Source organism: Brassica napus, chromosome C9, assembly GCF_020379485.1.
Source record: "Brassica napus cultivar Da-Ae chromosome C9, Da-Ae, whole genome shotgun sequence".
In the NCBI taxonomy this organism is placed as follows: Eukaryota; Viridiplantae; Streptophyta; class Magnoliopsida; order Brassicales; family Brassicaceae; genus Brassica; species Brassica napus.
Genome location: NC_063452.1, coordinates 2,637,320 through 2,663,655, shown reverse-complemented (window position 1 = coordinate 2,663,655; position 26,336 = coordinate 2,637,320). Strand labels below are relative to the sequence as shown.

The following is a 26,336-nucleotide window of genomic DNA, read 5'->3' as shown; positions in this document are numbered from 1 at the left end:
ATTATCATTATATATGAAATCAAATCATGAAAATTTGATGAAAAACATATAATTTTATCTATTTAATTGCTATTTGATTACTAAACAAAATTGTAACTATACTTTATTTCTTTTTAAAAAATAACTATTTAAGAACAAAGTAAAAAATTAATGTACGAAATGGTTATGGCACAAGTGTATAGTTATGCAACATCATAAATTCAATACAATTATCATAACCTCTTACTAATCATTTAAAAAAAAAATATTTTACATAAATATAATTACAATAAAATACACAAATATGGTTACAAAGAAAAAAAATGAAAATTAAATTTCTAAAAAAAAATGTAAAACAACAAATATACAAAAGAGCTGGTCAGAATCTAAAGATGATTATGTTATTAGTTATCCCCCATATACATCCTATATTGGTATGTACATGACACGGTATAATAGATCAAAATTACAGCAACAAAACAAATCTTTAACTACGTTCAAATAGAGCCGTAAACTGGGCGAGCCCATGTCCATTAGTCCATATCCATTTGTCTATTTATTGTTTGCGGACAGAGAGTGACCATGTCCATTAAGAATCATGTCCATTAAGTACCATACCCACTAACACCCATATTTTCATGGGCTGCCATGCGGTCCATAATGACCATATAAAAAAATTTAAATTTAATTTATAAGCCTACAATTATATATACGAGTTCATAAAATTAAAATTCATCCATAAATTCAAAAGTACAACAATACATAAGTTCATAAGTACAACAATTCCGGTTTTGGCGGGAAAAATCGATTTTGCGGTTTTGGCGGAAAAACTTAATTTTGCGGTTTTGGCGGAAAAACTTAATTTTGCAGTTTTGATGGGAAAACTCGATTTTGCAGTTTTGACGGAAAAACTCATTTTTTGCGGTTTTGGCGGAAAACTAGATTTTTCTGATTTTGACAGAGAAACTCGATTTTTCGGTTTTGCCATGGGGTCCATAATGACCATATAAGAAAATTTTAATTTATAAGCCTACAATTACATATACAAGTTCATAAAATTAAAATTCATCCATAAGTTCATAAGTACAATAATACATAAGTTCATAAGTACAACAATTTCAGTTTTGGCGAGAAAAATCGATTTTGCGGTTTTGGTAGGAAAACTCGATTTTCCGGTTTTGGCGGAAAAATTCGATTTTGCGTTTTGAAGAAAAACTCAATTTTGCGGTTCTGGCGGAAAAACTCGATTTTCTGGTTCTAGCGGGAAAATTTGATATCAAAATTTAAGCGAAAAAATCGATTTTACGATTTTAGCGGAAAAACTTAAATTTTAGAAACCCTAGGTTTTGTGACCATTGGACAGTCCACGTCCTTAAAGCCCAAAACCAACAAAGACCATTTTCTTAATGGTCTTCCACATTTTGTCCAATAAAAACCAATGGGAAAAATGGGTTTGTCCATATTAAGCATGTTTGTATATAGACATGGACAACCATTGGATGGCCCGCCCATTTGACACCTCTACGTTCAAATAGTGGTAAAAATTAAAAATGCAAAAAATGTGAGATGTTTTTATTAGAAAAAAGATTAAAATGTATTTCAAATGGCGGATCAGAATCTAGTAAAATATTATTTAACAACTAAGAATGATATGTACTCCAAATGATTTTAATGATTTCAAGCATACATATTGGTGTTCTTAGCCACTACTTTTCTGATTATCATTTTTCTATTTTATTACCCAATATTGCCGTTATCTGTGTTTTGTAACCTTTACTGTAAATGATATACTGCCCTACTGATTACTACAAATGATATTAAGGAATGTATTTGTCTTACTGATGGTTCATCTCAAATAAGTATTCATTTTTCCATTCATCAAGTAAGGATAATCATTGCCAATAACAACATAAGCATATATAAAAGAAAAAAAAACATAAACATATATATATATATATATATATATAAATATAAATTAGAAATATTTTTTCATCCCCTAATGAGGATATTGTTTCAAATGGTAATAGCAAATTGGCTAGTAATGTTGCTACGGATGTTGCTAAATTAACATACAAAATTCCTAACTAACAATTAAGAACAGGATATACATACCATCAGTAACCTCTAATTTTTGAATTATCGTAAACATAGTTTACTACCTACTATTGTTTACCATTACTCAAAACATCTATACATTTTCCCATCATAAATACTACTGATTTTAGCCTATAATTCTACAATTAATATGTAATATTCTCCGTAGCCTAAAGCCATATATGATGTCTATCAATATAAACATATCACAATATTGGTTAACAACTAAGAATAACTACTAATGATTCAAATTACCATATACACTATTAGTTAAACGCTAACATTGATATATGTTACTTAATTAACAACTAAGAAATGTGATATCCTTCCTACCGATGGTAGCCTCTAATATTTGAATTATCCGATAATATAGTTTAGTACCTACTCTTGTCCACCATTACTTTCCCATCATATATACTAATGATTTTAGCTATTATAGCTACAAGATCAATATGTAATACTTTTTTTGTAGCCCAAAGCTATAACTAATGCCTTTACCATTCCTTTCGGTAGATCAGTAACTCTATTAATTGTATAATATAAACATATTACAATATTAGTTAACAACTAAGATTGATATTACTAACAGAGTGTATAATTTTGTTATTTTTCAACAAATCTTCTAGATTTTGTCTAGTGAAAAGCGCAAACACCAACCACAATCGCGTGGTTTAAATTCTACGTAGTCACAAATTTAAAAATGAACATGTGGCTACCACTTTAAAAATCATATCACATATTGCTATTTTACTAGAAATGTGGCTTATACATAGGGGTAGTATTGAAATACCATTACCTATTTGTTACAGTCTTCAACCGTTCTAGAGAGAAAGTGGTAGATTCTTAATATTGACTTATTTTATCTCACACTGAAATTGCCACTGATAAATCAATTTTTGGTTATCCTATAATCCGCCCATCTCGCAACTTTGATCCGTGAACCGAACCGGATTGGGAAAATCAAACCCGGTCCTTTCTATCCAAACCTGGGATAAGCTAATCCTCTCACCCAAACACACACACCTCCTCCCTCTCCCGAAACCACGATCAATTCAATTCAATTCAATTTCAAAGCCAATTCGAAAACGAAACTTCCTCCTCATGGCGACATCCATCGAGAGCAGCGACGTGGAGGTTGGATTCGCGAAGCTCCAGGGCGAAGACTTCGAGTACTACATGCAGACGTACTCAATCGTCCTCGGCCGCAACTCCAAGAAATCCACCGTCGACGTCGACCTCTCTTCCCTCGGCGGCGGGATGAACATCTCCCGAAACCACGCGCGGATCTTCTACGACTTCACGCGCCGCAGGTTCGCGCTCGAGGTGCTGGGGAAGAACGGGTGCCTCGTCGAAGGCGTTCTCCACCTCCCGGGGAACCCGGCCGTTAAGCTGGACTCGCAGGACTTGCTTCAGATCGGAGATAAGGAGTTTTACTTTCTGCTTCCTGTGAGGAGTATCCTAGGTGGGCCTAGGCACGTTGTTTCCGGGCCTGTTGGGCCTTATAATCAGTATCCTGGTTCTGGTTCAGGAAAGAGAGGCGGGAGGGGAAGAGACTACTTTGAAGAGGATGATGATGATGATAATGTGAGGAGGAGTGGGAAGAACTCAAGGAGAGAGGGGTATGGAGGGTCTGCACCTGCTTCAGTTGGTATAACTAATCTTTTAGCTTGATCACTTGCTTGTAATGATTAATAGGTTTTGAGCATTGCTCTGTAGTTCTATACTTGAAAGAGTTTTGGAGCTATTGAGTTGGTCATTAGTGTGGATCAATGTTCGAAACACTGCTAAGCTTTAGATCGTTCTATATGGGATTATTGATTAGGCGGAGCGTCTGGACCGATTTTCTTAACGTCTAAAACAATTTAAAAAGAAATTAGTCTAGAAAAATCGTTTTGTTTAAGTTTCATAGGCGGCTATGCCGATTTTTGTTTTTTTTGAATTATACAGAGGTATTAATGGCTCACATAAGTGGTCTAGACTATGTCCACGTGTCGGTCCCCCCTTATCCCTGGCGATCAGGGATAAGCCGGAATGTTAATTCCCAAGTGGCCGGGATTCGAACCATGGTAGCTTCACCGTATTCAAGCCCTGGTTTTTAGAACCTTGGTGTGGATCATTTGAACCCAACATGGCTTATTTTGATTAGATTGTTGTTTGAGTATGATCAGTCACGACTTAAGAATGGGTGTATGGTTCTTGTTTTGGTTTATTGTTGGGTTACATCGCTTACTCTAAGAAAAGTTTCATCTTTTGATACAAACTTACTTTGAACCATGATATATAGTTCCAGGCGTTTGAATTTTACTTAATTTGTGGCTTTTCTCTTTATATTTGGATTAGTAGTGGGGCCATTGATTCCGACCTGAGTTAAGATCATTATTTTTTATTTATTTGGGAGACTGTATCAACTTAATGTTTGCAGAGAGGAAGGGAGAGGGAAGAACAAGGGCGGATAGGGAAGCTGATGATCAGCAAGTTTTGCAGCTTGAGGAAAAAGATGTTGTGTCATCTGTTGCCAATGTGCTTTCTGACTCGTGCGGTCCAGGAGAGTATATGGCTATGGAGAAGCTTCATTCCGTGGTTAGTTCAATACCATCTCTTCTTTTGGATTTTTATGTTCGGACGAATGTTTCTATACATTTAATAAACTTGGCAAACATATACTCTGTTCCTACATTTTGCTATATAACTGAACCTTTCTTGTGGTCATAAAGTTTAGAATCTCCCATTGTGGTGATGAGGCATCATAACTGTGTCTATATATCTATGACAGATACTGGAGAATTACGGGAACATATGGCACCACAGTCGTGTGAGGAGATACCTAACACCTGAGAACTGGGCAGTTCCAGAAGCAAAGGGTAAAGCATGGTACGGACTGCTGATGCTGCTGAGGAAATACCCAGAGCATTTCGTTATCAACACTAGGTCAAAGGGCAGGGTCACTCATGAGTTTGTTTCCCTTGTCTCCCTTCTCTCCTGAAACCACCACATCCTTTTATTTTATTTTTTTTTCCTCGAACATCAAATGATACCACATCCCATCATGATTAAAAATCATGTGCTTTGGTTAGTGCAGGAAGTTTCCTACTTTTTTTTCTGTAAATAAGATAGTGTCAGAGGTTACTTTTGGATGGTTCTTCTCTTATGTTTAGATGGGCTTTAACTCTGAATATGAACTATACAGAATATAGTCCTGGATTAGCACAGTGTTTACAACAATGGGTCTCTTGAAAAGGGACTTATGATGAGGGCTGAACCAACTGTTCTTCAGGAACTCTGCACAACTGTTCTCGAACACGCAACGCCAGTTGAGATGCTTCCTTGTCCAGTTTCAGCGCCTGTCTCCGCAAGCTCTGTTATAAAAAGAATAACCACCAAATCATACAACATACAACTTTCATAAACCTTTCAAAATGTAATGTTGTGATCTTGTTTCGTACCTCAGAAGCCCATAAACAGTCGCGTTTCTTACGTGGGATTATGTGAATGTGCGTCTGAGAAAATGCATAAAGAAAGAGAACTGTTAACAGAAACTATCCCTCCTCAGGGGGATTAAGAGAAACATAAAAAAAATCAATATGTGCATACGTGAAATATCACTTGCCCAGCTGCTGCTCCGTTGTTAACCAGCAAGTTAAATGAATCTGATGAGAATTAGAAATCTTGGTTCAGTGATGAATCTACCAGCAGTAATGCTGATGTTTTTTGAGAATATACAGAAACATACCACTATCTGTAGCTTTAACAATGGCATTACTGATGAGAGGCACTTTGGAACACATGGCAGCAACTACCTGCATACTCCTTCGAGGAGACCTATTAATCAAAATCTTATGCGCGTAATACATACTTCTCAATACAATAAAAAAAACTTTCACACAGGAAGGACAAACAAATGAAACTAGCAACTACTCAAAGGTAGGACGAGGAACTTACTGAGGGAGGAGTTTGCTCTAAGGTTGGATAATGTAACTTTGGAATGATAAGAGAGTGCCTGAGAATGCCCAGATTAAAAAGTTGATAGCTTCTAGAATTCAAGAACAACAACAAAGGCAAACCATGTTCACAATCCAATCCACTAACCAAAGATTCAAAAACCAAACCGCACTAAGTATTGGAGGGTTTAAGCATAGTCTTAATCGAAATTCAAAAAAATTGCTAGGCGGTAACTAAATGCTTTATACGAAATTATTATTTTATTTATAGGCTGCCTAACCCAATTTTTTGAACACTGGTCTTACTACATAGAATGACAGCACATTAAGAGAGAATGAGATTTTGATTACCCATGAATAAGTGGGCTCGTATCCAAAATGCACAAGCACGTGTCATCCTCGTACAACTGCTTCAAAAAAAAAAAAAGATTAGTTAGTTTATGTTCTGTTATGTTTTAAGAAACAGGAAGATAAAGTTTAGACCTTTATACATGGAGACTCGCCACGGACAATCTTGCAGAAAACGCAGTCGTTTTGGAGATTGGATGATTCAACCTTCTCGTCTTCTGATGAACCTGAGGTACAATCGGAAGCCCCGAGAATGGAGCCACGTGTCTGAAATTGTATGTATTTCCTCTGTCAAACATAAACACGATACAATCAATATATACACAAGGTTGTTCTACGGTTCCACTATACAAGGGATATGGTCAAGTAACGAGATCCTAGAATATAGGAACATATCGTTGAGCATATTCTTTCACCCTCCCTCAGTCTTATCGTTGGGCCTTCTAACGGAAAGACTGGTTTTGAATTCGTTGAAGAGAGACGTTGGAAGACCTTTAGTGAAGATATCCGCGAACTGAGAAGAGGATGGAACATGTAGAACTCGGACCTGACCCATTGCGACCTTCTCACGAACAAAATGTATATCTATTTCTACATGTTTTGTTCGTTGGTGCTTTACCGGGTTGGTGGAGAGATAAACTGCGCTTATGTTGTCGCAATACACCAATGTGGCTGTGGAAATAGGACATTTGAGTTCGAGAAGAAGGTTCCTTATCCAGCAGGTTTCAGCTACGACATTTGCAACTCCTTTGTATTCAGCTTCGGCACTAGATCGTGAAACTGTGTCTTGTCGTTTTGATGACCAAGATACTAGGTTGCTGCCCAAGAAAACGCAGTAACCGGAGGTGGAACGTCGAGTGTCGGGACACCCAGCCCAATCTGCATCTGTGTAGGCAGTGAGGGTGGTTGTGCTGGATTTGTAGAGCTGTAAGCCGTCTGTAATGGTGCCTTTTAGGTAGCGTAATACCCTTTTCAAGGCATTGAGGTGAGAGGCCCGTGGGTCATGCATGAAGAGACAGAGTTGTTGCACCGCGTACTGGATGTCTGGACGTGTTAGAGTGAGGTATTGGAGCGCGCCGGCGAGACTCCGATAGAGTGTTGGATCATCAACTTTGTCGCCACTGTCTTGAGATAGCTTTGATTTGAGATCGACTGGAGTACTTACAGGGTTGCATTCTTGCATTGAGGCACGAATTAGAATGTCTTTTGCGTAAGCTGTCTGTGATAGGAGCATGCCATCGCCATTGTAGTCAACCTTTATGCCAAGAAAGTATTTGAGTTTCCCGTCGTCGGACATCTCAAATTCTTTCTTCAGTAAGGTTGTTATATGTTGACGCAGAGCCGGAGACGATGCCGTTAACAGTATGTCATCGACATAAAGGAGGAGATAGGCAATGTTTTTCCCTTTGCTGTAGATGAAAAGAGAATTATCGCTGGAGCTTTTTGTAAAACCCAGCTGTTCTACATACGAAGAGAAACGACCATTCCAGGCCCTTGGAGCCTGCTTGAGACCGTAAAGGGCTTTCTCCAACTTCCATACATGATTTGGCTTCGACTTGTCGGCCATACCTGGCGGTTGATGCATATAAACGGTCTCATCTAACGTCCCATGCAAGAAAGCATTTTTGACGTCAAGGTGATGGACCTCCCAGTCGCGTTGCAGAGCTAGGTGGAGTACAGAACGGATGGTTACTGGCTTCACAACGGGGCTGAACGTCTCATCGTAATCCAGGCCCTGCTCTTGTGACTTACCGTTCGCCACTAAGCGCGATTTGTGGCGTGTAACCGTTCCATCTGCACCAAGCTTATGCTTATATAACCACATAGAGCGCACAATGTTAGCATTAGGTGGACGTGTAACTAGACTAAATGTCTTATTCTTAACCAGAGCACCGTACTCATCAGTCATTGAGGGATTCCAGTTTGGATCTTTTAAAGCTGTTAGGTGGCTTTTTGGGAGAGGAGAAATGGTTGAAGTGTGGAGGTTGATGATAGTTCGCTGTTTTCGAGTTCCATCTCTGCTCCTAGTAGTCATTGGATGACGTGTAATAGGAGCTGAAATAGGTTGAACAGTCGTGTGAAGGGGTGGTGCAACAGACTGTAATGGAGGAGGAGATGGCTGAATTAGGATATTTTTGAATGTTGAGGATACCTCAGACGTGTCGCCCAAGAAATCATAAGACTTTGGAAGTGAGATGGAATGAGTTTGAGATAAAGGAAATATTGATTCATCAAAGACCACATGACGAGAAATAATGATTTTTCTGGTCTGTAGGTCTAAGCATCTGTAGCCCTTGTGGCTTGATGGATAGCCAAGAAACACGCAGGGTGTGGATCGAGGGGCTAGTTTATGGAGAAATGAATGATTCAGGTTGGGGAAGCATAAGCAGCCAAAGGTTTTTAGGTGATGATAAGAGGGTTCTCTCTGGTAAAGGGTTGTGTATGGAACACGGTTTTTAATGGAAGCTGAGGGTAGTATATTGAGTAAGTGAACAGCAGTGTGTAGTGCTTCCACCCAGTAAGAAGGTGGTAGGCGAGCTTGGAAAAGAAGTGTTCGGAGAGTGTTATTTATGGTTCGTATCATTCTCTCGGAACGTCCGTTCTGTTGAGAAGTATGAGGACACGAGAACCGAACAACAATACCGTTTGATGAAAAGAAGTTTAGGAAGTTGGTATTGTTATACTCGCCACCATTATCGCATTGAAACGATTGGATAGAGGATTTGAACTGCGTTTTCACAAAAGCACAGAAGTCAGTGAACTTTGAAAAAACTTCAGATTTCTTTCTTAGGGGATAAACCCATAGAAAATGAGAGAAATGATCGAGAAAGAGGACATAATATCGAATGCCACTGTTACTTGTGATTGGCGAAGTCCAAATGTCGGAATGCACCAGCTCAAAAGGAGCAGAGACAATTTTATTTGAATCAAAGAAAGGTTGTTTTAAGTGTTTACCCAATTGACATGCTTCACAAACAAGTGGAAGTTGTCCTTTATTACAAGAGATGGAATTAGAAGAAATTAAAGAACGCAATGAGCCATTGTTGACATGGCCAAGGCGTTTATGCCAGAGAGAAGGAGCAGCAGCAAGGTAAGCGTGCGGAGTGTTTGCCAGTTTATTGAGTTGTTGCGGAACAGAGTAAAGATCCCCTGAACTGTCACTGCGGAGCAGTATCCGCTTGGTGCTCAGATCCTTTACAGAAAAACCAAACGGGTCAAATTCAACCGAGCACCAATTATCATTAGTAAACCGACGAACAGAGATAAGATTCTTGATGATATGAGGAGCAACAAGAACATTTTTCAATGAAAGAGGACGAGAATATGAAGCTAAAGAAGTTGAGCCGGATGAAGTAATGGGAATTTGAGAACCGTTTCCGACTTTGACTGACATTCCGGTGCTATTTTTAAGAACAGAATTTAGTGTACCTGAAGACGATGCTAAGTGAGCTGTAGCACCAGAGTCCATATACCAGTCTGCAGCGCCTGGATCAGCAATAGTCAAGGTGTTGAAAGCTTGAGCAAAATCGGTTGTTGGTTGGTATTGTGGGTCAGCAACTAGAGCTTGTTGTTGCTGTTGTTGACGTTGAGGAGCAGGGCCGAGAATGCCTCTGTTTGCTTGCTGAATCCATGGAGTAGGGAATCCAGGCCACTGCATCATTGGCGGTTGATAGAACGGTACCGAGTAATGCGGATTCCAATTGTTGTTTTGCCAGTTGTTGTTCCAAGAGCGTTGCTGGTTGTTGCGTCCACGACCACGGCCTCGATTGTTTTGCTTCCTGTTCCCATTGTTGAAGCGTTGAGGTTGTTTTTTCTGTTGAGACTGTGAGAACTGTCGATGAGGAAGCGCTGTCTGCAGTCGCTGGGGCCTTAGTAGCTTTCTTGAGTCGTGTTTCCTCGTTGAGAAGCATATGTTTCGCTGAGTCAAACGTAGGAAAGGGCTCCTTGTGTTTGATGACATTGAGGATGTTATCAAATTTCTCGTTCAAGCCATTCAGAAGATACATCACGAGTGTTCTGTCAGGTACTGGGGCGTCGAGATTGGCCAAGAGATCTGATATGGATTTCAGGGTTTGACAATACTCTTGCACCGTACGGTCTCCAATATCCGTGGTGCGCAAGTCATGGTCGAGTTGGATTGCTCGAGCTTCCTTATTGTTCCTGAATTGGTTCTCAACTCGGAGCCAGATGTCGCGAGCGGAGCCACCAGTTTGAAACGTGCTGCGGAACAATGGTTGAGTCAAGGTTCCGTATAACCATAGCTTGACCAAGCCATCCTTCTTCTTCCACGGCATGTCATCATCGTTTGCAGGGAGAGAGGTGCCTTCGATGTGACCGATCACGTCAAATGCGAGACAGTGAGTGAGAAACAACTCACGCCAGGCGTCATAGTTGTGATCTTCAAAGTCGAGGGTGATAGGGATATGGGTTTTAATGTTCGTTACGCCAAAGGCACGGTCGAAATCAACGGGATTTGGTGCGGCCATTGACAGAGAACTTTAGAAGAGAGGGATGGTAGAAAGAAATTTAGAAAGAAAGGGAAGAGGAAGAAGATTAGGGTCTCAAGAGCTTTAGCTCTGATACCATGAAATTGTATGTATTTCCTCTGTCAAACATAAACACGATACAATCAATATATACACAAGGTTGTTCTACGGTTCCACTATACAAGGGATATGGTCAAGTAACGAGATCCTAGAATATAGGAACATATCGTTGAGCATATTCTTTCAGTGTCGGGTACGGAGAAGATGGGTTGAGATGGGAACAGAGGATCGCGAGCCTTCTAGCTTCCATTGAACTGAACAAAACGATTCTCTGATAGCAAACAGCGAGGATGAAGATTGAGAGGATGGTGGTGTTTTTGTTTTATCCACAACCATCCATGTGATGTGATGACTCTCTGTCTTCTCGTGTTGTTCATTAGGCAACTCGGATATAAATATAATCCCATAATATGGCTTTTACATTAGGCAACTCAGATATAAATATAATCCCATAATATGGCTTTTACATTAACAATTCATATTTTCATTTAAGCATAGATTATAATTTCTGCGTGTTTGTAGAAATAATATCACTTTTTCATGTTTCTAAAAACTTTGAAATCTCTATTATTGTTGTTTATGATATTTTCAATTTTAGATTTTCGAAAAGTATTTTATTATATTATACAATATAAAATTTTATTTTTATTTTTTCATATATGATTTTATTTTTTCAAAATTTAGAACAATAAAATTTTTAATAATTAGAATTAATTTTTCATTGCTTACAATTTATTATTATTAACTAATAATAGTACATTAAAGTTTTTTAAAGTAAATCTTTTTGAAACTACTTTTTCAGAATAATTTTTTTAAAACCTAGGGAATACATTTGAATGTTGTAAACATATATTATGATAGTGATTTATGAATGTATCTAATAAAAGTATACAACCCATGATGATGTTGGGTATCAATGTGATTCCTCTGAACCCTCTTGAGGCCAATAATTCCATACTCCTCGGCCTCCTATAAGCCTGTTATATGAAAATTAAGCCTTAGTATTGTTGTTTTTTAATATATGCATGAATGTGTGAGTCTTTGACATGAGATGTCTTATGTATAGATGCAACTGTTTGGTTTATTAATACCCAACTTCTAATATCTATATATTATATGAAGTTTTCAGTAGATCGATGGATAAAATTGGGTGTTTCTTTGCTTTATTTGGGTGCTTATGGACCAAATTAGAAGCTTTTCACCGGAGGATGTAACATCATGATTATTGGAAGGTTCTTAAAGTAGAGTTTTTAGCAGAATATAATAAGCTGACTCTTAACTTTTAACTAAAAAAATTAAGAATCGGCTTTTAAATAAGAGTTTAAGAGACGGTTCTTAACTTTTTTAGTTAAAATTTAAGAGACGGGTTCTTATATTCCGTTAAAAACCCCTAATAATCATACTCTAAAGAGTTCTTTATAAATGTAAAATGAAATAAAGAGAGAAGTAGTCGATATTGCTTTAACATTGACGTTTGACTGACACAAGAAGCAATCAGATTAATATCCACTAGGTTAAGACCCGCGCCTTGCGCGGGATCAACATTATATATATAAATTAGTTTATGTATTAAATACTTTTACATATATATATATATTAAGTAATTAAAAGTCAGTAACTATTAAATATATAATTAAATTGGTGCGAACATATAAATCAATTTTATTAATCCAAAAAATATTTTTTTTTTTATATTTGATAGGATATGTTATTAAATTTAAATGATACTAACATAGATAATATATATTAGTATATTTTTAATATTAATGTCTATTAAATGATGATTTATACTCATATAGTTTTTTTGATCATTTGTATCTTTTATAGAAAAAAATTTAAATTACTGATAACAAAATTTTCATTGTGGGATTAATAGTTTTACTAATTTATAATTTTTTTAAAAAATAAGTTGTCAATGATCGTTCAAAACTTTTATCAAAAAAATTATTCAAAGTAAATTTAGAAACTAAAATATTGTATTTTATATGGTTTATAGTTTAATTTAAAATGATATATATATATATATATATATATATATTGATCATAAAATTTGAATGTGAGACTTTTAACAGTTTTAGTAATTTATAGCCGTTTGTAAAAATTTAAAATATAACATATACATAAAAATCTAATTTTTATTATATGGTTATTGTGGTTGTTTAATTTATTTAATAGTTTAAAATTAAAAAAATATGATAGAAGATACACTATTTTTTATCAAATCTTTATTATTCAAAATCATTAATTGCCGTATATACTTTAGTCACATTAGGCAATTCCGTAAATTTTATTTAAGGAAATAATAAAGTACATTAATGATGAATTTATTGTTAGTTTAATAAAAAGCTTATTATATAATTAGATGGACCAACATATTTCTCTAATGATTCTAAGAATCATTATAACGATGACATGTGGATACAAAAGAAGTTGTAGTGTTTCTCAAATAATATATAGAAGATACTCAACATTTTATGCTCCATTCATATTGAGCCACACACGTGATGGTGATGCCATCTTGGAATCTTCCAGCTATTAAGATTTTGTCACTAAAAAGTAATAATATAACAATGTCTAGTGAGCTCACAAGTTGGCCAAGTCCGTATATGTATACTACTTTGATTGATCACAAGTACTTGGCTACTATATAATAGGCTTATCCATGAAGTATGTCCAAACCAATCTAACTCGAGAATCTTATACGACTTCTGCTTTTTACGTTACAGCCAAAAGAACTTCATAGGGAAGCTCGACACTGGTGCTGGTCTTATACACTACAACGTACCTAACGTAACTGAAACTGACCCCAAAACGTTTGATGATGAAAATTGGGGAACTCTTTGATAGAATTAGGTCAGAGGCAGCGTTGCGTGAGAGTCGAGGTTTAGGTAAAGGTAAGACAAAGCTAACACCGGTTGTGACACTTAACAGTTTGGTTCATTGCACTAGGGACTTGAGCCCATTAGATTGCGATCAGTGCTTTGCAGCTGCGGTCGGGAGTTTCATGACGGCTTGCCATAACAAGAAGGGATGTCGTGTTTTGTATAATAGTTGCTATGTCCGGTACGAGTTTTATCCGTTTTATTTCCGTCTTGATGGTTTGGTTAAACCCAATACAAGTGTTGGCACTGTTTCCTCCATTAGGCTATCTCCTTAAGGGTTAGGGCCATAAGTATATGGCCAACACAAGAAAAAGTTTGATTTCAATGAACACATATGTGAGCTATGTACTTTCCACAATAAAATTAGGGTTTTTTTCCTTTTGTTTCTTCTTTCGCATGTAAACAATTAAGTTACAAACTTACAAAGTTATAGGTGTTACATTCCTATCATGCGTACAAAGCATTGATAGGCATATAAAAATTTTAACAGTGGCATGATGTCCTATCCTATCCCCGAAGTAGAAAAGTATAAGCTAATTTAATCAAAAGCTAGTGGCATGATGTCTTTAAACGTGCTTTAGACTTTTAGTTTTAGAGTGCAACATTTTAACGCCTTCTTTTTCCCTAGTGTGGGTCTATTTCTAAAGCTTTAAACAACATCTGATAATCATAATTCAACTACTTTTCTCTTATTTGAACGCGTAATTTTCTTTTGTTTTCTGAAAGATAGTAAAAAGATGAGAAAATTTCACAAGGAATTTCAAAGTTTTATTTTTTTGAAACCTGGATTTTTATATTTGTAACGTAAGAAGAAAGAGACGGCTGTCGTAGTTCCTTTAGAGTGAAGCCTAACATCTATGTGAGACTTAAACGTTGTATGACATCTGGTTTACTGGTTAATTATTCTGTCCAAAACAAAACCAAAAACATTTGGTTACCTAATCATAACGGGGCTGCTTTTATGAAAGGCATAGTACAGTGTATATATAAGTTATTGAGAAATCAGGAGAAAAATGCAAAGGAAAAAGTTTGAAAAAAAAATGCTAAGGAAAAGGAATGATTTTTAGATAGAAAAAGGGTTTCGCTACAAGGAAAAGGAATGAAAATTTGGTATTGTTAGCATATCTCTACAAGGTCGTCTATCAATAGATATCCAAAATATGTACCATCAGAAATTCAGTATACCACAGTGAAAGTGAAAAAGAAATCGAGGAGGTTTAGACAACGTTGGTACTAAAAGTGTCCAGTGGAAAAACAAAAAGAACGAAAGGATACCATATTAGCTTAGGGTAGATACCAAGTTTATTTTCAAGCAATTCATAGTATATGGGTTTGATAGAAAACATAAGTGTCAAAAAAATAGTTTTATATTCTTTTTAAGTAGCCGCTAGTTAATTAATATGTAGGAGAAGTTTTAATTATCACTTCAAATTTAAAATTAAATGTCTCCAAATATGATTAAGTGGATTTACTGAAAATTATCTGCCTGAATTCCATAAATATTACTAAGAATCTATCATAAATATACTACTAAATTCCATAACTATCATTGTCCTGCCGATCATTTAGATCCACTATCTGGTTTTCAGTAACTACTAATTAATCCACTCTTTTTCAAATCACATATAGGAAAAAGGTAGTAGCTCTGCGGCTCTGCCATAAGTCAAAACTATCCGAGCGAAGCTAAGCTACTATTCAACATTCCCCTCCCTCCTTAGCCTTTAACTCCTTTGCTTTCCCATCCGTAAATTAATCTCACCAAATCCTTTAACACATTAGAGCATGATTAACGGAGTTTTTTGCTTTTAAATTAAAAGTTAAGAAACAGGTTTTTATATTCCACTAAGAATCTCATCACAAGAACTCCCATTAACGAGGCTCTTACAAATTTAGACACTACTTTCAAAAACATAAAGAAGTTGCAAAATAAGTCTTAATTAACTAATATACATAATACAATACGGCTAACCACATTAGCTTAAACCACGCATGATTTAAAAATACATACATAATTGCACGAGCAAACGTTTTCTAATACTATTATAACCAACAAAAAAAAAAGGAAAATAAAGTGTTGTCTGACTCAATCTCTCACGCTTGTTGGCAAAAAACACCTTGAAATGCACCCAAGCCCACCTCCTCTCTTCTGCATTTTCGAGTTATAACATTTTCAAAATCAATCTTTAAAACCTATATTAATTAAAGAGGATTTAAGATGAAACAAGTAATGAACTGAGAAAAACACCTTTGTTGATTTGGCGGAGAGGAGTTGAGGGGACACCTTGTACAAGTCTTCGTCAACTGGCTTCGGTGCCGCCATCCTCCGCTTCTCCACCGGTGTTGGACACCTCGTCGCCTCGTTCTTGAAGTTGTGTTCCTCCTTGGAGGTATCTCTCTTTGGCTCCTGGCCCACCCTAGACTGAAACAAAAAAAAAACACATTTCACGGGAACATATTAGTTCGCGGCGTTGTTAATTATATGTGGGAAGTAATGAAAGAAGTACCCTGCGTCGAGGTAGGACGATCACGGCGGGAGAGACAAGGTGGTGGTGGTGGTGGTTGTCGTAGAGATCATCTTCCAGGTAAAGATCGCGATCTTGAGTGTAAGGAGCGTAGTGGAGAATAGCAGGTTGCTGAGTGGTTGCTGTCTCGAAGCACTGAGTGAATGGAACGGCGTCGTTCCAGTTCCCGCTTCCAAACGCAGGCGCGTCTCCCCTCCTGCAGTACTCTCCTCCACAGTATTCCTGGTGGAAGAAAAAACGGTTAACCTTTGTACATAAAAGAAGAAGAATAAGAAAGGGAAAGGAACTTACGTAGTCCATGTCTGTTGTGGCTAATAAGTTTGATGATGTTAGATGTTTGCTTTAAGTAATGTCGAGCAAGAGAGAGATTGGGTCTATTAAATGGCCAGATGGGTTTCTTACTTGTCTCGACGCTTAAAGTCTATACTTGTAGGAGGTAGAGTAGAGGGACTGCGTGTGTCTAATAAGCACAGGGAGAAAGAGAAGAAAAGAGAGTAGATTTTTAAATTCTCTAGGGTCAGTGAAAAAATTAGCTAGCTACTCTTCTTCTTCTTTTCTTTTACATTTTAAACAAAACTATACTGTTTGCCCAAAAAAAAAAAAAAAACTATACTGTTTTTTTTTTTAAGAAGTGCTCTTTTTTTTTTTTGAAAAACTGTTTTTCTTTTCTTATTTCCTTTTATGCAGTGTGTTCTGTACTCTGTTTTTACTTTTTTATCTTTCAAATGTTTTATCCCTTTTTAGCTTTGTTAGCTTTAGACTTTGTTTTTATATGGGGTTAAAAACATTTTTATGTTCATGGTTGACAAACCAGAAAAAAGGAATGACCGTTACTTTCATTTACAAAAAAAAAAAGAGTTATTAAATTAACAAGTATTATGGCCTCTAAAGCTGACTTTTACACTCAATTTTATTGATTCTATAATATTTACCGTTTTGTGTTGGAAAAAAACATATACTCCAAAATTTTCATTTAGTGGTGCAGAAAACATTTTATGGACTTCATTGGAATTGTCCAATTTGAAAAACGAAATGTTTAAGAAAGTTAAAGTTTTAGAGACAAAAGAGTGAATAAAAATGAGCTTTAGGAAGAAGGGGCCACATGCAACATTACCCCTCTGTTATGAAACTCTGTGCTCTGTGCAGTGTGCGACCAACATTGACGATTCAAAGCTTATAAAATTCTATCTTTGTAATAAATGTCTTTATTTTAAATTAGTTTTATCAGTAGTTTTATTTGACAGAGGACAGGTGGGGTTAGGTCAAAATTACTGCAAGTTTTCGTACCAGCATAATTCAATTGCAAATGCTCAGCTCATTGCAGCCTTTCAAATTGAAAAAGCAGTTAAAACATTTAGTATATCAACGGAATGGCCTTTTACCGGTGTAAATGACTCCTAAGAGCATCTCCAACCCTTCCCTATATTTGCCTCTAAATGCTATAATAGAGTAAAATCAGCTCCAATCCACCCCTATTTCTTTCCCTAAAATAGAAATTGCTATTTTTTCCTCTATATTTAGGGGAAAAAATAGCATTCCTCTATAATAGAGGCAAACTTTTTTATTTACAAAATAATCCTCTAATATTTTATGATTGTAACTAAAATACTTATGTATGAAGAAATACAATTCTTACATATAAAATCACACCTTTTTGGTTACGTACTAATTATTAATTTTTATAACTATAGTTATAATTAAAATAAAAAAATATTATTTATTTAAAAGTCAATTATAATTAAAATAAAATAAAAAATTATTATTTTATTTAAAAGTCAAAGACTTTTTATTTAAATATTAATCAATGCAACATATTAATATGGGTTATTACTTGGCCGATGGTATATATCCGAAATGGTCAACCATAGTGCAAACTATTCATGAGCCAGTAGGTCCAAAGAAAAAATATTTTGCAGCACAACAAGAAGCATGTAGAAAAGATGTAGAACGTGCATTCGGAGTTTTACAATCACGTTTTGCGATTGTGAAAGGACCGGTACGTTTTTGGAAAAAAAAGTACTACATGATATAATGACTACATGTATAATTTTACATAATATGATTATTGAGGATGAGCGTGATCTCGATGCACCGATTGGAATTGGAAGAGAAGCTCCACCTCCGGAAGTCCAAATACCAGATAATGAAGATAACCGATTCCAAGAGTTTCTAAGTCGATTCAGAAAAATCAAAGATAAAGAAGCTCATTTCTCACTTCGTAATGCATTAATTGATCATTTATGGGAAAAATTTCGTAATAATGATTGTTAGATAATGGTACTTTGTTTTATTTTTTTTTTGTCTAATGTATTTTTGTAATAAAATGTTTAATTTAAATATTTTTGCAATATTATGAAAAAATTTCAAAAAGTATAATGAATGAGTTAATTTTAACATTTACAAGTTAGAGGTGTAAAATGTAAAATAAAAAAAGAATCTTTCAAGAATATTCCTTTTTAGAAGAAAAAATAGAGGAATACATTGGAGAGAAACTCACCTCTATTATAGAGTTCCTCTATTATAGAGGAAAAAATAGAAAAATACATTGGAGATGATCTAATTCTATTACTATCGTTCTATCAAGACAACCCATCAAATCTGAAAAATATAAATTGTTTTTAAAATGAGCAATCAACGGAATGTATTTTTATTTTTTAATAAAACTTATTTTGGTCATTTTATTCATTGAATATTATTTTTATGAAAATAAACTAAAAAGCCTATTCTAGAAAATTTCTCTTTTAAAATATCAGCTATTAACGATAAAAACAAAATATTATAACTAGTGAACCATCGAAGAAAAATATGTTTTTTTTTTGCTTAAAGAGAAAGATGTTTTAGACCAAAGAATCATCGTGGATATATATGACTAGGGATTCAAATTATAAATTTTAAAGAAGAGTTATATTTTCCATAACATTTGTGAGCAAGTGCACTAAAGTAAAAATCGCACGAAAGCTTAAGTTACAAAAAAAGAGGTAAAAATCGCATTTTAAACTTTTGCTTCAAGAAAAAAAATTGCATTAAATATTGCGTACTAACTGATATTCTTAGAGCATCAACATCGCGGTTTCTAGGGTGAAAATTCTAAGAAAAGTAACGATGGTGGCCCCACCAAAAAGATAAAATCGGTCACAGAAATAGCCAAAGAAAGATCGAAGTTTTGCTGTTTCTGGTACTGTTTGCGGACTCCACTGACACGTGACGGTCCGCGGTTGGATACTTTTAAATTTTTTTTTTTTAAATCAAGAAAAAAAAATAATAAGAAACCCAAAAAAAACGGTTTAGGGATAATCTTGCGTTGTGGTAAAGTAGCTAACTGTTGTTGACAATGAAAAAAAAAAGTAGCTTGCAGGTTTTTTAGTTAAAAGAAAAAATGGAATTAGGAATTTCTTAAAAGGCTACGAGGATTGAGGTAAACCACCCCCGCCTGGGAAAAACATCTCATATTTGGACTCAAATCAGGCCCATTATAATTTTCTTCTTATTGAGAATTTATAACTTTTTGACAACGTGTGATTAATGCTGTGAATTTTTCCATTTGCAGTAAAATGATAGTAAATTACTAGCGCACTACACATTGCTTAACGGATAGTAATGGTGGTCGTAGAACCTAAAATATACGCTAAGTATTTGATAGTGATCGGAATTTGATCTAAGGAAGACAAATGATGTAGGCAACGATATCTTCAGAACACAACGATGTTAAACAGTTTTCATTAGGTGAAAATGAACTTTATTGATGAATAAGATCGAATACAATGAGTTGAACTATATCGAGTGATACAAACGAGAACCGTAAAGAAAAGGGTCTAAGATCGAGAGGAAACAAGGTTGATGTTAGTGTGTAACTCTCTCTAGGGTTTTCAACGTGTGGTTCTTCAGGTCTCTTCTCCTTTCTTTATAGTAAGTCGACTTCGTGATCTCCGTAACTGCTCCGCGATCTCTGGGACCTCGACTCCTTCGCTTCGAGCTCGATTGCTTGCTAAGGGCTTCGGTTCCTTAAGGCCCATAACTTTGATCGCGGCCCATTAACGTTTTGACCAAATTGGGTCCAACAGTGGTGATGACTACTTTAGCCGAGAAGTAAGTAGAGATTGATCTGTGGAATGACCGAGGCCGAGTTAAATGAGTGCAAACCAGTGGTGAACAACTAACATCCCAAGTTGTGATATATTGAAAAAGTTTAAGAAAATTGATTTGGCGCCTATGTTATCAAAGTTGACTTACCTTTTTCATCATACATCCGTTTAGAACTCCAGAGTTAAGCGTGTTTGGGCTGGAGTAGTGAAATGATGGATAACCTATCGGGAAGTGATTCGCGATACCGTACGAGTGAGGCCAAAGCATGGAGAAAGATCGAGTGGTGATTGCATGGTCAATAAACAATGATTCTGAACTTTGGAAAATTAACGGACCGACTGTTGGAACGGGATGGGACCCACGGACCGAAAGAACGGGCGTGGGTGGCCCATTAGCCGTGGACGGTCGGAGCGTTCCATAAACTCTAGTGATAGTACAACAAGCCCATGCCCATCGCAGCTCTGCTGCAACGCCCTACAACAAGCTGACTACATTTGTCTTTGTGACGTCAAGAACTCTCTCCATGGCTCGGTTCTTTCGGTATTGAAACCAACTCGCTGTTGGACTCCTCAGCAAATGTAGCCCTGGCAAGCTCCCCAACTTCTTAAGCACCTTCAACTTTTTTCTCGTCTAAAATCGTGTGTTAGTGTTTCTTTAATTAATGATCAACAATAATGAATTTTTGGCGTGTTGATATCAACGTAAAGTTTCTGTCCAATGGCGTCTACGGGTTAATCACAAAAAAATAGTCGAAAAGCTAAGATAACCAAATTGAAAACTTCACAAGGCCCAAAGCCGCATTCAAAGATTTGTGTGGACAGGAGAAGGACCACATCATGACAATTTCCAACATGGAAATAGATAACCCAAAAAAAACAATTTGCACACAGTTTTCAACACACTGACACCGAACGAAGATTAATTACTTAATAATCACAATCAACAATTCTTCCCTTATTCTTATATAGCTTCTTATCTAATCTTCGTATCCAACCATTCATTTTAAATTAGAATACACATCAACTGAGATACGAATGGAAAATAGTTAAGCCACTAATAAGCATAATCACATTAACATCCGATATTTTTGTTATTTCTTTCACCAAGTTTATGTCAAAAGGTGGTGAAGAACAAAAGTCATTTTAGCCTAATCAATCCGGTTTACTCATACCGGAGATTCCACAAAAGACAAACTAATAAAAAGCATAGGATAATAATATTAAAAAGTTCGTTCAGAAACCGACGAAATGATCAGATCCGACGGTTAACAGTTAGACCTCTTTGTTTCCTTCCTTCTCACTCTTCTTCGCCGGAGCAACAAAGATCCACGTGAACCCGAACGGATCCGTCACTTTCCCCTTGACTCCACCCTCCGAGACCTCCTCCTCCTCCTCCTCCTTGACAGCTCCAGCCGCAACGGCCTTCGCAACGGCAGCTTCCACGTCATCGGTTTCGAGGATCGCAGGCATAGTCCCCGTCTTCGCACTGTTCAATGTTACAAAAATAAATGCTCAGATCTGAAACGAAATCAAAACGCTAAACGAGCAAAGCATGTAGATCCGATCCAGTGGCTTAACATGAAGAGAGGAGAAAGCTTACTCAGGGCCAGAGTTAACGGATACGTCAGAAACGACTACGGTTGTTCCGGCGAGCTCGAGCTCGGAAGAGACGAGGTGAGGGAGCTCTTGGTCAGCCTTACGCTTGGGGTAGAGAGAGCGTCCAGTCTCCACGGCGCCAAACACAGCCTTGTAGAACGCAACAGCGTCACCGACCTTCTGTGCTTCCACAATCAGCTGAGGCTTGTACGCCGTGAACGTAACGGACTTCTCCACCGCCGTGGTAGCACCGTTAGCAGCAGCAGCAGCAGCAGCGACGTCTTCCTGAGCCATTGTTTTAGAGAGAGAGAGAGATTCGTTGGTTAGTAGCTGAAGAGAGAGAAGAATGCAAATGGCGTGTGTAGGAACAATCTAGAGTCTGTTTGTTAGTGTAGAGATATTTATTTTGTTTGATAAAAAAAAAAGATATTTATTTTGTAAGCGGAGAAACGGAATCGTTTCGTTCACCTGACGCGGATTCTCTATAACAATTGCTCTCACGTCCGTAAGATACTTACCCTTGCTTTTTCACTTATTTACGAGCGCATGCCCCTATTATCCTTAGAGAGGGCTATTGTTTCTCCTCTCAATTAAACCGCCTAGGATTTTTCATTTAAAAATCAATAAACGAATGTTTGATAAAAAAAAAAAATATCAATAAACGAATATTATTTTTAATAAATTTTATTTTGGCTGGAATCAGATACTTTCCTTCCAGGCTAGCTATCAATGATTCTTTATTCTTTAACTAACTAAATAATTAAAGTTTTCACGTTTGATGGATGTGCATAGTTAATGCATCTCGGGGATGAGGATGTATACCAAATTGAAGGAGATGTGCACAACGTGTGTCATATCAACCAACCAAGTTACAATTATTATATAGTGAACAACATCTATGGACGGACACAACATCTAACTTTCCTTGCTGGTAACAATGAAGATACTACTAGCTAATACGCAATTTCTTCAAGAACTTGGAGCGTCTTCTCGTGTACCTGATGAAAAACAGATATATAAGCTTTAATGAATGCAACAAAAAGAAGAGAGACATTGTATGCAACATATTTGGTTGTTTATTTTTGAAGGAACTCACCCATTCTAGATGTTGTGCAGTGATTCCAGATGCATTACCCGAATATATGCTGCCCATTACCTATCAAGATTGAATTGAAAACATCACACAAAAATGGTCAACTACATCTTTATGGACAAAAGCTAATCGATCAATGTTGGGACACACCTTTGTGACAGTCTCTAGAAACATTCCTGGCCTTACTGGTAACGGTTTTTTTCCTGTAAAGCTTCCCTGGATCGCACATCAAGTAGGCCAAATTAGAAATGAAGACTTACCATTGGTTCAGTGGCTACAAAACATGTTGGTTAATACTTACCCTTCCATTTAATCCACTCTGTCTTCTTCCTTGGGTAGAATCATCCTCTTCATTGCTAAGATCATCTGCACCTTCATCTTTCCCTTGCATTACATTCTTGATCATCTGCTGCACTGTCTTTCCTGGTTTGAGAGCTACCAATTTGGTTAAGAAATTCACCTGTTCAAGGATAATGCAACAAGTCAATTATTGCTCAAAACACCACATAATAGACATAATAGTTAGTGTCTCACAAACCTCTGATTCAGGTAGAGTGGAGAAACCACGGTCATTTCTCTCATCGAGTATACCACCTCCCATCATGTTCCTCGCTTCCTCTCTGATCAAAACAAGCCTCGCTAGTAGTTTCCTATCAGGAACAACCGGCCTTGTCTCCATAGTCTGCAAAAATTTCCTCATACATGTTCACTTTGTCCAGACACGTGATCTCGAAATACAAATGTATATATATACCTCTAGCAAGTCATCAGCTTGATTAGCTATGTCATTCAGATTAGCTCCGGGTAGATGAAGTTTAGTACCGTCCTTGCCTTCAAAAGCCCCACCACCTGCAGCTACCCTACGCAGCAGCTCTTGCCTACTCTCTTTTTTAGGTGTTCTACAGAGTAAACCAATCACTTGGACCTAAAATAAACAGCAAAACACTCAATGAATGACGCTAAGTGGAAAGTCTTGAAAGCAAAAGAAGAAACTATTTACTCACATGAGGAGGACATTTTTTAGTGAGATGTGATAAGACTGTCTCCTTGACAACCTCTAGCAAAGACTTCCTCTGAGCTCAAAAAACAAAATGTTAATTGCTTTAAGGACAGTCTATTCAGAGACAGAACACAGAAAGGGTTTACCTTGTCGTCTTGGTCTTTGTCAGCGAGTTGAATCATGTAATCAAGAGCCATCATGAACCCAGACTCCATTTCATCAACTCTTTTCCCTATAACTCCTTGTGCAGCCAATTCAACAGCAACGTTCTCAGATGCTTCATTCATCTTCATGTCTTGCAGCTACACACGCAAGTGGCGCTTCACATGTCAAAAACCATTACAGAACCAATAACTAACGAGTAACACATTCTATTACAAAACCTAAACGCAGGTAAGTTGTTCGACGAAATGCCAAGCTAAGGATAACGATAAAAACGCAAAGCTCTACAGCATAAAAGGTACTTCACATGTCAAACCATTGCAGAACCAATAACTAACGAGTGACAATTCTATTACAAAACCTAAACGCAGCTAAGTTGTTCGACGAAATGCCAAGCTTAGGAAAACGACAAAAACGCAAAGCTCTACAACATTAAAAGGCATTTCACATGTCAAACCATTGCAGAACCAATAATAACTAACGAGTAACAAATTCTATTACAAAACCAAAACGCAGCTAAGGTGTTCGACGAAATGCCAAAAGCTTAAGAAAACAACACAAAATACGAAACATGAACTTACGAGGGTTATCATCTCTTCGAGAACGGAGGTTACTTGTTCGCCTCCTTTAAGCAACGCCTCGTACTCAGATGCATCTGGCTTGTCCTCGACGTTAGTTTTACTCTGATGGGTTCCGTATCTTTCGAAGAGCTCCTCGTCGGTGTATCCGCCTCCGACCTCGTACGGGGCGCAGAATTGAACTAGCCGCTTCGGTTTCTGGGTTTGGTTTGGACGGAACGAGCAAAACGAGAAAGGAGATGAGGAGGTAATCGATGGAATCAGAGACTCTCTTCTCGAAGGTGATGGGGAGGAGTGAAAGCGAAGGTGAAGAGATTGTAACATAGTTTGAGGTTCTGGGTTTAAGCAAGGGAAGAAAGGAGATATGATGAAGAGTGGAAGAAGCCGACGAGGATAAGTATATAAATGTTAATTAGAACAAAAAAAGAGAAAAAATATAACCGCCGTCTGTGGGGATCGAACCCACGGCCACGGGATTAAAAGTCACGCGCTCTACCACTGAGCTAAGACGGCTTACGTGCTTTTGCTGTTTTACAATTATTAATGTATAAGAGCAAACAACTTTTTCAAATAATAAAAGATTGGTTATTAATATACGTTTGATACACAAAATCAGGTTTCAATTATGAAAATCTTCAGAGGTGATCAGCAACCATGTGAACGAAGCATGGATGGGGTCCAAATGACATAATTGTGTTTTATAATTCTTATTACAGGTTGAGTGATCATATTAATGATGCCATGTAAATCTTCACCCAATGGATGTAAGTTTTATTGATCAACTCACAATATGAAAAGCCATGTATTCATTTTATAACTTGTAATCTATCTAACCCTGGTTCAAGGTAAGATATAATCGCTCATCAACATGATTTATTTAATTTTCTTGAAGTGAGAAAGCAACAAAGCATGGCAAGGATTGCTTGATATTGGCTCAATTATTACAAAATATCTCTTTATCTCCCATTCACTATGTCTGGCATATGCTTTATTTCCTAATCTTCTTTTAGGTGTAGCTTTATAGTACACCCATTGCAATCAAACAGTTTCTCCATGCCTATTTATAACATACACGTTATCTTATAACTATGGTTTTATATACAATTATTAGCAGTTGGGGTAGCATCAGACCACCTATGTCTCGCTAGATAAATCTGATATGTTCACTTTAACTACCTAAAAGAAATACCATAACTAATGCATTTCTGGCATCCTCCAATTTGCTCAGTCACTTGTATATATGTGGATTTTCTTATGAGAATGTTTTTTTTTTTTTTTGCATTCTTCCATATGTAAAACATATTTTAAAAGAAAAGTTATATGGAGTTTTTGCAACATTTCTGATATAAAAGATGTGATTAACTGTCATAGATAACTAGAAAATTTGAGTATGAAAGATATTTACTTTGATTCAGCTAATAACAAAATAATTAAAATTTGCTTGGGGAACAAATATGGTGTTGTTTTAATAGTGTGACAAACGTATAGATACATATGCATGTGTATATATTTTTA

The 26,336-nt window shown here is 36.6% G+C and overlaps 5 protein-coding genes, 1 non-coding gene and 1 pseudogene across 6 annotated transcripts; 2 read left to right on the top strand and 5 right to left on the bottom strand.

The window, feature by feature from the left end:
• The first annotated feature begins 2,727 nt into the window (after window positions 1–2,727).
• LOC106428087 (FHA domain-containing protein FHA2) lies at window positions 2,728–5,227 on the top strand. The gene is made up of 3 exons (XM_013868833.3): window positions 2,728–3,721; window positions 4,496–4,653; window positions 4,847–5,227. The coding sequence occupies exons 1-3, from the start codon at window positions 3,175–3,177 to the stop codon at window positions 5,054–5,056; spliced, it is 915 nt and encodes a 304-aa protein (XP_013724287.2). The 5' UTR covers window positions 2,728–3,174; the 3' UTR covers window positions 5,057–5,227.
• On the bottom strand, window positions 5,144–10,846 carry LOC106428088 (retrovirus-related Pol polyprotein from transposon RE1). Its single transcript, XM_048767077.1, has 10 exons — window positions 10,073–10,846; window positions 9,337–10,011; window positions 6,979–9,087; window positions 6,495–6,647; window positions 6,363–6,418; window positions 6,013–6,103; window positions 5,804–5,870; window positions 5,665–5,720; window positions 5,517–5,570; window positions 5,144–5,429 (listed from the first exon to the last, which is right to left on the bottom strand). The coding sequence occupies exons 1-10, from the start codon at window positions 10,844–10,846 to the stop codon at window positions 5,316–5,318; spliced, it is 4,149 nt and encodes a 1,382-aa protein (XP_048623034.1). The 3' UTR covers window positions 5,144–5,315.
• A 2,630-nt stretch (window positions 10,847–13,476) lies between these two features.
• On the top strand, window positions 13,477–14,063 carry LOC106428120 (annotated as a pseudogene).
• A 1,600-nt stretch (window positions 14,064–15,663) lies between these two features.
• Window positions 15,664–16,841, bottom strand: BNAC09G02470D. The gene is made up of 4 exons (XM_013868883.3): window positions 16,602–16,841; window positions 16,293–16,532; window positions 16,034–16,207; window positions 15,664–15,934 (listed from the first exon to the last, which is right to left on the bottom strand). The coding sequence occupies exons 1-4, from the start codon at window positions 16,608–16,610 to the stop codon at window positions 15,872–15,874; spliced, it is 486 nt and encodes a 161-aa protein (XP_013724337.2). The 5' UTR covers window positions 16,611–16,841; the 3' UTR covers window positions 15,664–15,871.
• A 4,576-nt stretch (window positions 16,842–21,417) lies between these two features.
• LOC106428089 (uncharacterized protein At5g48480) lies at window positions 21,418–22,469 on the bottom strand. Its single transcript, XM_013868837.3, has 2 exons — window positions 21,993–22,469; window positions 21,418–21,878 (listed from the first exon to the last, which is right to left on the bottom strand). The coding sequence occupies exons 1-2, from the start codon at window positions 22,280–22,282 to the stop codon at window positions 21,665–21,667; spliced, it is 504 nt and encodes a 167-aa protein (XP_013724291.1). The 5' UTR covers window positions 22,283–22,469; the 3' UTR covers window positions 21,418–21,664.
• A 308-nt stretch (window positions 22,470–22,777) lies between these two features.
• On the bottom strand, window positions 22,778–25,226 carry BNAC09G02460D (protein PEP-RELATED DEVELOPMENT ARRESTED 1, chloroplastic). Its single transcript, XM_013868840.3, has 9 exons — window positions 24,825–25,226; window positions 24,228–24,383; window positions 24,086–24,154; window positions 23,836–24,006; window positions 23,620–23,763; window positions 23,383–23,541; window positions 23,232–23,297; window positions 23,085–23,144; window positions 22,778–22,986 (listed from the first exon to the last, which is right to left on the bottom strand). Exons 1-9 carry the CDS (start codon window positions 25,143–25,145, stop codon window positions 22,942–22,944), a joined length of 1,191 nt encoding a protein of 396 aa, XP_013724294.1. The 5' UTR covers window positions 25,146–25,226; the 3' UTR covers window positions 22,778–22,941.
• A 36-nt stretch (window positions 25,227–25,262) lies between these two features.
• On the bottom strand, window positions 25,263–25,334 carry TRNAK-UUU. The gene has a single exon. It is a non-coding gene; the product is annotated as a tRNA-Lys (tRNA).
• Between the last annotated feature and the right edge of the window lie 1,002 nt (window positions 25,335–26,336).

Coding starts and splice junctions, on each gene's coding strand:
- LOC106428087 (XM_013868833.3), top strand. CDS start 3,175: ATGGCGACATCCATCGAGAGCAGCGACGTGGAGGTTGGATTCGCGAAG. Junction 3,722..4,495: donor GTCTGCACCTGCTTCAGTTG/GTATAACTAATC, acceptor TAATGTTTGCAG/AGAGGAAGGGAGAGGGAAGA. Junction 4,654..4,846: donor TGGAGAAGCTTCATTCCGTG/GTTAGTTCAATA, acceptor TATCTATGACAG/ATACTGGAGAATTACGGGAA.
- LOC106428088 (XM_048767077.1), bottom strand. CDS start 10,846: ATGGCCGCACCAAATCCCGTTGATTTCGACCGTGCCTTTGGCGTAACG. Junction 6,104..6,362: donor ACGAGCCCACTTATTCATGG/GTAATCAAAATC, acceptor CTTGAATTCTAG/AAGCTATCAACTTTTTAATC. Junction 5,871..6,012: donor TAGAGCAAACTCCTCCCTCA/GTAAGTTCCTCG, acceptor AGGAGTATGCAG/GTAGTTGCTGCCATGTGTTC.
- BNAC09G02470D (XM_013868883.3), bottom strand. Junction 16,208..16,292: donor TCGTCCTACCTCGACGCAGG/GTACTTCTTTCA, acceptor TTTTTGTTTCAG/TCTAGGGTGGGCCAGGAGCC. Junction 15,935..16,033: donor TCTCCGCCAAATCAACAAAG/GTGTTTTTCTCA, acceptor TCGAAAATGCAG/AAGAGAGGAGGTGGGCTTGG.
- LOC106428089 (XM_013868837.3), bottom strand. CDS start 22,282: ATGGCTCAGGAAGACGTCGCTGCTGCTGCTGCTGCTGCTAACGGTGCT. Junction 21,879..21,992: donor TCCGTTAACTCTGGCCCTGA/GTAAGCTTTCTC, acceptor AACATTGAACAG/TGCGAAGACGGGGACTATGC.
- BNAC09G02460D (XM_013868840.3), bottom strand. CDS start 25,145: ATGTTACAATCTCTTCACCTTCGCTTTCACTCCTCCCCATCACCTTCG. Junction 24,007..24,085: donor CTAAAAAATGTCCTCCTCAT/GTGAGTAAATAG, acceptor TGTTTATTTTAG/GTCCAAGTGATTGGTTTACT. Junction 23,145..23,231: donor TTCTAGAGACTGTCACAAAG/GTGTGTCCCAAC, acceptor CAATCTTGATAG/GTAATGGGCAGCATATATTC.